Source organism: Mus caroli, unplaced genomic scaffold (genome assembly GCF_900094665.2).
Source record: "Mus caroli unplaced genomic scaffold, CAROLI_EIJ_v1.1 scaffold_17293_1, whole genome shotgun sequence".
Classification (NCBI taxonomy): Eukaryota; Metazoa; Chordata; class Mammalia; order Rodentia; family Muridae; genus Mus; species Mus caroli.
The window spans coordinates 10,712-20,916 of record NW_018389417.1 but is presented as its reverse complement, the minus strand read 5'-3'; the positions used below and the strand labels follow the sequence as shown (position 1 = coordinate 20,916).

Sequence of the window (10,205 nt, the reverse complement as noted above, 5' to 3'; positions counted from 1 at the left end):
ACACACACACACACACAGTACAATAAATAAGTTTGGTTAACACTATTTTTAATGACATAATTTGTATTTATTATCTTTTTCTATTTAAATAATTGTAAAAAAGAGATAGTATATCCTCAATGACAGGAAAGTGAAAGAAGGATGCTGAGGGTGGGTGGAATAGGCAGTGAAGGGAGAGGGGAAAATCATCCAAACATGAATATGAATTAATAAAAATTTAAAAGATAAATAATAAAACAATTATATATAACTATATATATAACTATATAACTATATATATACACATATATGTATATATGTATATATATACTTTCAAGACAGAGTTTTCTGTGTAGCCCTGGCTGTCCTGGAACTCACTGTGCAGACCAGGCTGGTGCTTGCCTCTGCCTCCCAAGTGCTGGGATTAAAAGCATGTGCCACCACTACCCGGCTCAATCATATATTTTGTGTGGAAATAATTAAATTATAAATCATGAAGCATGTGACACACACACTTATATGTTTATAAAACTTGTTTCATTATTTGAGATATTTTACCAAACAAGCCTAGAGCTCTGTGCTGAGATGTCAGAGAGTAAGAGAGAACTGAGAGTCTGAGCCTCAGTGAGCTGCAACCCCAGGAGGTTTTTGTTCAGCCCTGGAGCTCTGTGGGAGGATCCTTATTACTTTGCTGACAGTAATAGGTTGCAGCATCATCCTCCTTCAGAGGATGGATGTTGAGGGTGAAGTCTGTCCCAGACCCACTGCCACTGAACCTGGCAGGGACCCCAGATTCTAGGTTGGATGCACGATTGATGAGGAGTTTGGGTGGCTGTTCTGGTTTCTGTTGGAACCAGTCCATATAACTAATTCCATTATAATCGACACTCTGGCTGGCCTTGCAGGAGATGGTGGCCCTCTGCCCTTGAGACACAGGCAAAGAAGCTGGAGATTGGGTCAGCACAATGTCACCAGTGGAGCCTGGAATGATAAACTCACAGACTATTGTTATATATGTATAAATCACTTCCCATTTCATTTGAAAACATCAAGAGTACTGTGGAAATCAATATGAGACATCAGAAAATGAAGGGGAATCAGGAAACTTAAAACCAATTACAAATGGATTAGTTATACTATTCAGGAGCCCATATGCATGGAAACTCATGTTGTCAACATAGGTTGCTCCCAAGGCTTCTCTGCACTCTCACCTGGAACCCAGAGAAGCAGCACCCATAGCAGGAGTGTGTCTGTCTCCATCTCTGAGGGCTGGAAGAGAGGATGCTTCTTAGGCTCCTGGCAGCTGCCCTTGAAGCAAGAGCTGTCATAATATTATTTCATATGCAAATCAGCAGAGTATGTACTGTTGTTCCAAGGGCACCTGATCCTGTTTTACCCACAGGGAGTTGCTGTCAGCAGAAAATTTACTAGAGCATCACACATGTCTTAAAGGACCCTTCTAAATACATTTTTTTTTGATGACAGGTTTTCTATATCTATTCTTGGTTGTCCTGAAGCTCAATCTTTAGACCAGATCCTCCTGACTCTGCCTCCTGACTGCTGGGATTAAGTTGAGCACCAGTACCATCCAGCTCTTCCTTGCAGTCTACTCTATTGAACATTTACCCTCTACCCTTTTTGAGGCGTGAAGTAGGGGAATGCATTGTGGCTGCACTATGTAGAGAATGTAAGTTATTTCAAGAACAACTTGATTCATCAAAATTGTACACACCCAGTGAAAGCATTATTTAAGAGGGTATAGAGAAAAATTATTCAGTGAAGAAAAGTAACATATTTCTTGGCATGCTACCTTATTTTTTTAGATCCATGTTTTAGATCTATGTGTATGATGTCTCTTTGTATGTTTTTATATTTTTTCATGTTCATGTTTGAAGGTAACTTCTCTGTTCATGGTATGTAATAAAAGTTTTGGTGTTGATCTGATAAAAGGTCTGTTGGTCAACCTTATGCATGAAATGCTTTTTAGGTCAGGCTCTTGTGGGATTCTCTTGTTTCCTCTCTTGCCTCATTTTGCCACAGCATCACTCCAAATACAGTCCACATTGGTGCTGCATCTCACTTTTTGTGGTTACTTGGGATATGAGCCAGGTCCTCACACCTATGTGACAAAGACTTTGCCCACAGAGCCACCCTGTCAGCTCCTTGTCTACAAGTAAACCAGTGAGATGAATTTCTTTTTACAGAACAGAAATAATAGTGCAGGAAATGTAGGAGTTCAAAAATGAAGAAAAGAAGCATGTAACGATGTGTCCAGATACTTCATTTGTGTAGCTCTTCAAAACATTCAAGATTATAAAAGACAAATATGTTGTATTTTGTTGCGGGCATAAAAACTAATGGACAAAACTCTATTCCTTCCCAGAGAATTTGTAAGATAGATAGATAGATGGATAAATAGGTAGATAAAGAAGTGAATATTTCTTCATATTCTCAGATTGCTGCCTCCTTTCTGGATTTCCTAGCAAGATTTTAAGGTAGTCAGTGATATAGAAATATATTTTTTTTAATTTTTAATATTTTTTATTACATATTTTCCTCAATTACATTTCCAATGCTATCCCAAAAGTCCCCCATAGCGCCCCCCACTTCCCTACCCACCCATTCCCATTCTTTTGGCCCTGGCATTACCCTATATTGGGGCATATAAAGTTTGCAAGTCCAATGGGCCTCTCTTTCCAGTGATGGCCGACTAGGCCATCTTTCGATACATATGCAGCTAGAGACAAGAGCTCTGGGGTACTGGTTAGTTCATCATGTTGTTCCAACTATAGGGTTGCAGATCCCTTTAGCTCCTTGGGTACTTTCTCTAGCTTCTCCATTGGGAGCCCTGTGATACATCCAATAGCTGATGTACCAAAGGCTATACTCAACAAAACTGGAGAACCTGGATGAAATGGAGAAGTTCCTAGACAGATACCAGGTACCAAAGTTGAACCAAGATTAGGTTAATGATCTAAACAGCCCTATATCCCCCAAAGAAATAGAAGAAATATTTTAATTAAATAAGAAATAAAGATATAAGAAGACTTATGAAAAGAAGGAAGAGTAAGGAGAATTGGAATGGGGAGAGTAGAAAAAAGGAGGGAGGGGGAGGCAGGAAGGAAGAAGAGAAAGAGAAGAACCAGGGAAGGGAAGAAGAGAAAAGAAGAAAGAATGAGAAAGAAAGAAACAAGTGAGGAAATAGGGAGGATGAAGGAAAGATGGACAATTCCCTCCTCATCTGTTTATGCTCATTGTTTCCTTACCCAGGTTTCTGCCATATAGACATTGATCTTTTTCTATTAGATATTTTCTTTATTTGTGTTTCAAATGTTACCTTCTTTCCTGGTTTCCCCTGTGAAAACACCCTATCCATTCCACCTCCCCCTGCTAACCAACCCACTCACTCCCTCTTCCCTGGCATTTCCTTACACTGGGGCATAGAACCTTCACAGGATGAAGGGCCTCTCCTCCCTTTGATGACTGACAATCCTTTGTTTTATTTTGCACAGTAACTGTACTTAACCAGCTACAGTTCATTGATGAGATGAACAGGGTAAAACAAATATACATTGGATGAAATTAACAACTTATTCTTCACATTTATTTTCCTTTTTGAGGTATGCTCACTTTTAGTTGATTTTTTTTATTCAAAATTAGAATGTTGACCGGTTTTAATTTGGGAAGTTAGTTGATATTTCTCATTTATGCTCAGAATAAAAAATATTTCTATATTATGCAATGTATACTATGCATACCAAGGTTCCCCAGGGCAAAGGGAGAGTGGGTTTAGGAAGAGAGGTTCCCTCGCAGGTGAGAGTCCTTAGTCTGGACTTGTTTGGAGCACAGGAAGGCCTTCCATAGGGAGATTAGAAATGGCTCATTAGGCGAAAACCTATCCCATTGTCCAAGTTCAGCAGGCCTTGATGAACAGAGACAGTTTACGGTTTTAGAGCTTAATTGTAGAAATCAGGTTGAAAGGAAAGAAGGTGGGAAGAGAGAGAGACTGGCCATGGCCAAGAGAAGAGAAGAGGGAAAAGGAGAGAGAGAGAGAGAGGGAAAGGCTAGAGTAAGAGGGAGAGAGAGTAAAAGAGTTAGAGGAGAGAATGAGGAGAGGAGAGGAGAGTGAGGAGAGAGTAAGAGAGTGAGGTGGGGGCCAAGCAGCCCCTCTTATGGTGGGCTGTTATCTTTACTGTTGCTAGGTAACTGGGAGGAGTTTAGCCTGAAGGTCAGAAGCTTGGGACATTGTCTATGTGACTAAAAGCCATGCTTCTCCTGTGGTGAATATGGGGGTGGGGGAGGTAATTTGACAGGAGCCAGAGTTCCAGGAGACATGAGGGAACGCCTACCTTGCCAGGTAGGTGAATTATCACCACTCTGTGGTTCAGACCTCAGGTTGATTGGAGACCAGACTGTCTGTGTATAGCCCAATGTCCACCAGATCCCCATGTGGAGCAGTCTCTGGATGGTTATTCCTTCAGTTTCTGCTTCACACTTTATCTCTGTATCTTCTTTATTTTATTTTTTAATTATTCACTTTACATCTTACTGTCCTCTCCCAGTAACTTGGTCCAACATTCCTTCTCCCATCCTCCCTCCCCTTCTCCTCTGAGCAGGTTTCTCCCCAAACCTGGTGCTTCAGTTCTCTGTGAGTATAGGTGCTTCCTCTCCCACTGAGGCAACCCAGCTAGTAGAATATATTTAACATATAGGCAACAGCTTTTGGAATAGTCCCAGTTCCCTTTTCCAGATTCACACGAAGACTAAGCCACACATCTGCTACATATTAGCAAGGATGCCTAGGTCACGTCCACATATGTTGTTTGGTTGGTGGTTCAGACTCTGAGAGCCACAAAGGTGTAGGTTAGTTGCCTTTTTTTTTTTGTCGAGTTTATATCCCCTTCAGGGCCATAATCCTTCTTCTTATTCTTTCATAAGACCCACCCCATGGGCAAGCACCAATCCCTAACACTATTAATGATACTCTGTTATGCTAGCAGACAGGAGTATGTTGTTTTTTGAGAGGCTCTACTTACCAGATGATTGGTACCAGCTTAGACAGATACCATCTGATTGCTTTTTGCATAAACGTTCAGGTTTATGATTCTTTTAACATTCTTGTAACATTATTTTTTTAAGATAAATAACATAATAATTGACCTATTCTTTATCACCCCAAAATGCAGTCTATCAGTAAAGAGAAACTAGTTGAGAAAATTACCTTACTTGCTTACACTTTGTTAATTTATAACATGTTGTTTAGTTACCAATGTATTTGGGTTCTTGGGAATGATTTTTTTTTGCATGTAATACATAAAATGTTTTTTTAATTAAAGGTACCAGAGGTACTAGAAAAAAAAGCTGTTAAATGTCCTGAGACAAAGGTAGAAGTTCCAAAAGTTTCTGACCTAGCCTAAAATAGTTCTTCTACTTTTAGAATATGTTTATATAAAACAGGACTTTTAGTGCTGATATCTAACTACTTTGGGACATGTTGATGTTACCCTATATATTATAGAATAAAATATTTGGACAAGATTGAATTCTTTTTGTAAAAATTAGAATGCAAACTCGCTTTCATCTTTAATAAATGATAAACATACATATAACAAATATCTTAAGTAAATTTACATGTTTGTTTATCAGTAAATGTTTGACTTTTATAGTTTTTTATGTACATCCTTGAGGTTGTAGTAAAAACTTCCTCAACAGGAATATTAAATTTATAGTAAAAAGTGTTTTTATTTCTTCTACTTCTTTTTTTTAAAGTTCTTGAATATCTTTTTAAAATTTTTTTTAGAAATTTTCTTTATTTACATTTCAAATATTATCGCTTTTCCTAGTTTCTCCTCTGAAAATCTCCTACCCTAGCCCCCTACCCTGGCTCCCAACCCACCCACTCCCATTTCTTGTCCTGGCATTTCCCCTATACTGGGGCATAGAGCCTTCACAGAACCAAGGGCCTCTCCTCCCATTGACGACCAACTAGGTCATCCTCTGCTATATATAACAAGTTCCACTACGTGTTTTCTTTGATTGGTGGTATAGTTCCAAGGAGCTCTGGGGTACTGGTTAGTTCTTATTGATATTCATCCTATGGGGCTTCAGACCCTTTCAGCTCCCTGGGTACTTTCTCTGGTTCCTTCTTTAGGGACCTTGAGCTCCATCCAAAGGATGAGTGTGAGCATCCACTTCTGTATTTTCCAGGCACTGGCAGAGCCTCACAGGAGACAGGTATATCAGGCTCTGTCAGCACGCTCTTATTGGCATCTGCCTAGTGTCTGGGTTTGGTGTTTTTTTATGGGATGGATCCCCAAGTGGGACAGTCCCTGGATAGTTGTTCATTCAGGCTCTGCTCTGAATTTTGTCTCTGTAAATCCTTCTGTGGGTATTTCGTTCCCCATTCTAAGAAGGAACGAAGTATCCACACTTTGTTCTTTTTCCTTGTTCTTTTATTTTTCAAAAAACATTTTTTTCTATAGGATATTTTGTTCAACTACATTTCAAATGCTATCCCAAAGTCCCCTATACCCTCCCTCTGCCCTGCTCCCCAACCCACCCACTCCTGCTCAAGTCCAAGTGGATCAAGCACCTTTACATAAAACCAAATACACTGAAATTAGTAGAAAAGAACATGTGCCTTGAGCATGTGCCCAGTAGCTTATGCTCTAAGATCAAGAATTGACAATGGGACCTCATAAAATTACAAAGCTTGTGTAAGGCAAAGGACACTGTCAGTAGGACAAAATGGCAAACAACAGATTGGGAAATGATCTTTACCAACCCTCTATCTGATAGAGGGCTCATATCGAATATATATTAAGAACTCAAGAAGCTAGACTCCAGAAACCAAATAACCCTACAAAAATGGGGTACAAAGCTAAACAATGTATTCTCATCTGAGGAATGGTCAAGAAGCACCTAAAGAAATATTCAATATACTTAATCACCAGGGAAATGCAAATCAAAACAACCCTGAAATTCCACCTCACACCAATCAGAATGAACAAGATCAAAAACTCAGTTGACAGCAGATGATGGTGAGGATTTGTAGATAGAGGAACATTCCTCCACTGCTGTAGGTATTGCAAGCTGGTACTACCATTCTGGAAATCAGTTTGTGGGCTCCTTAGAACATTGGACATAGTACTACTGGAGGACCCTACTTTACTATTCCTGGGCATATAACCTGAAGATGCTCTAATATGTAATAAGGAGACATGCTCCACTATGTCCATAGAAGCCTTATTTATAATATCTAGAAGTTGGAAAGAACCCAGGTATCCCTCAACAGAGGAATAGATACAGAAAATGTTGTGCATTTACACAATGGATTACAACTCAGCTATAAAAAACAATGATTTAATGAAATTCTTAGCCAAATGGATGGAAGTGGAAATATCATCCTGAGTGAGGCAACCCAATCACAAAAGAACACAAATAGTGTACACTCACTGATAAATGGATATTACCCCAGAAGCTTGAATACCAAGATACAATTCACACATCAAATGAAACCGAAGAAGAAGGAACACCAAAGTGTGGATACTTCAGTCTGCCTTAGAAGGGGGAACATAATACCCATGGAAGGAGATATAGAGACAAAGTTTGGATCATAGACTGAAGGAAAGACCATCCAGAGACTGCCCCAGTAGAGTTCATCCCATATAATGTCACAAAACCCAGGTAGTATTGTTGATGATGCCAACAAGTGTCTGTTGATAGGAGCCTGCTGTCACTGTCTCCTGAGAGGCTCTACCAGTGCCTGTCAAATACAGAGGTGGATGATCTCAGACAACCACTGTACTGTACACAATGTCCCAAATGGAGGAGGTAGAGAAAGGAGTGAAGGAGGTGAAAGATCTTGCAGCTCCATTGGAGGAACAACAATATGAACCAACCAGTATCCCAGATCTCCCAGGGAGTAAACCACCAACCAAAGAGTACTCATGGAGGGACAAATGGCTCCAGCTACATATTTAATGGAGGATGGCCTTGTTGGACATCAATGGGAGGAGAGGACCTTTATTCTGTGAAGGTTTGATGCCCAGTGTAGGGGAATGGCAGTACAGGCAAGCAGGAGTGGGTGGGTTGGTGAGCAGGGGGAAGAGGGATGGGATAGGCAGTATTTGGAGGGGAAATGTTGGAAGAGGATAACATTTGAAATGTAAAGAAGTGAAGTATCTAATAAACAAAAAGGAAAAAACAAAACAAAACAAAAGAAAAAATTCCCAAAACACTGGGATGAGAATGTCAGCCCTTATCTGAAAGATTAACTGACAATCTTAACTGCTCAATGCTCTTTTTAACTTAAATGATGGACAACAATGCTTCCATTAAGTCTTCCATTGTTGTAGGAGAAAAGGTTTTACAAAATTTAAAGGAGCACCTTACTAAATGTTAGATCAGAGGTGAATAACCGAGTTAGCAGTTTAGAGCACTTTTAGCTCTTGTAGAGGACCCCAGTTTGGTTTTAGCACCCACATCAACCAGCTCAAACCTCCTGTATCTACACTCCCTGGGATCTGTTGTCCTCTTCTGACTGCTATGGGCACTCACACTTGCACCCCTCCCCATGTACACAATTTAAAATAAAAATAAATGATTAAAGGAAAAGAATTAATACCGCAGGCTGGCATGGTTGTTCACCCTGTACCAGGAAGCATGCTCACAGAAGACTGATGACCTGAGTTTGATTCCCAGACTGGACCTCGTAGAAAGAAAAAAACTTAAGTTCTGAATGTTGAGCTTACACACACACACACACACACACACACACACACACAGACACACAGACACACAGACACACACACACACAGACACACATACATTCACCCAGGCACATACAAACACACTACAGTAAATATCTTTGGTTATCGGAGTTTTTAGTGACATAATCTTTATTTCTTTACGTTTTTTATTTTCAGTATTGTAAATAAGAGATGGTAAATCCTTAGTGACTGGAAAGTCAAAGGAGGATGCTGAGAGTGGAGGGAATAGACAGAGATGTGGTCAGGGAGTAAGGGGAGAAGGGAGACATTTCCAAAGATAAATATGTGTTAATAAAAACTTAGATGATAAATAATAATTAAAAGAACCATATATTTTGTTGGGAAATAATGAAATTACATGGTATGATGGATGGGACATACATAACATGTTTAATTATTTGAGTTATTTTTCCAAATAAACCTATAGCTCTGCATTGAGATGCAGGACAGTAAGAGAGAACTGAGAGACTGAGCCTCAGGGAGCTGCAACCCCAGGAGGTTTTTGTTCAGCCCTGGAGCACTGTGGGAGGAACCTCCTTACTTTGCTGACAATAATAGTCTGCAATATCCTCCTCCTCCACAGGATGGATGCTGAGGGTGAAGTCTTTCCCAGACCCTCTGCCACTAAACCTGGCAGGGACCCCAGATTGTAGGGTGGATGCATCATAGATGAGGAGTTTGGGTGGCTGTCCTTGTTTTTGTTGGTACCAGTTCATAAGACTATAGCCATAATTATCAACACTTTCACTGGCTATGCAGGAAATGGTGACCGTCTGCCCTAGAGACATAGCCAAAGAAGCTGGAGATTGGGTCAGCACAATGTCACCAGTGGAGCCTGGAATGATAAACACACAGGCTATTGTTATGCATGTATACATACCTTCCCAGCAGAGGACCTTTTAGTTTAAAATTTTAAGATTGATTGTGGATATCACTCTGAGAAACCAGAAAATCCCGGGGACCGAGGAACCTTAAAACCGATGACAAATACCCTAAGTATAACGATCGAGAATCCAGAAACATGGAAAGTCATGATGGCCACAGAGGTTGCTCCCAACACTTCTCTGCATCCTCACCTGGAACCCAGAGTAGCAGCACCCATAGCAGGAGTGTGTCTGTCTCCATCTCTGAGAGCTGGAAGAGAGGATGCTTTCTTAGGCTCCTGGCAGCTGCCCTTAAAGAAGCCTGGGCTGTTATAAAATTATTTCATATGCAAATCAGCAGAGTATGTACTGTTGTTCCAAGGGCACCTGCTCCTGTTTCACCCACAGGGAGTTGCTGTCAGCAGAAAATTTACTAGAGCATCACACATGTCTTAAAGGACCCTTCTAAGTACATTTTTTTTGAGACAGGGTTTTTCTATCTATTCTTGGTTGTTCTGAAGCTAATTTTGTAGACCAGATTTTCCTGTCTTTGCCTCCTGAGTGCTGGGATTAAAGGGGCACACCACACCAT

General features: G+C 40.3%; 2 gene segments (V, D, J or C); both read right to left on the bottom strand.

Annotated features, from left to right (window-relative positions):
* Nucleotides 1–631: 631 nt before the first annotated feature.
* LOC110288101 lies at nucleotides 632–1,261 on the bottom strand. The segment is given in 2 exon segments: nucleotides 632–960; nucleotides 1,191–1,261. Coding segments are annotated over 2 exon segments (378 nt in total).
* A 7,995-nt stretch (nucleotides 1,262–9,256) lies between these two features.
* LOC110288102 lies at nucleotides 9,257–9,897 on the bottom strand. The segment is given in 2 exon segments: nucleotides 9,257–9,585; nucleotides 9,827–9,897. Coding segments are annotated over 2 exon segments (378 nt in total).
* Nucleotides 9,898–10,205: the final 308 nt, after the last annotated feature.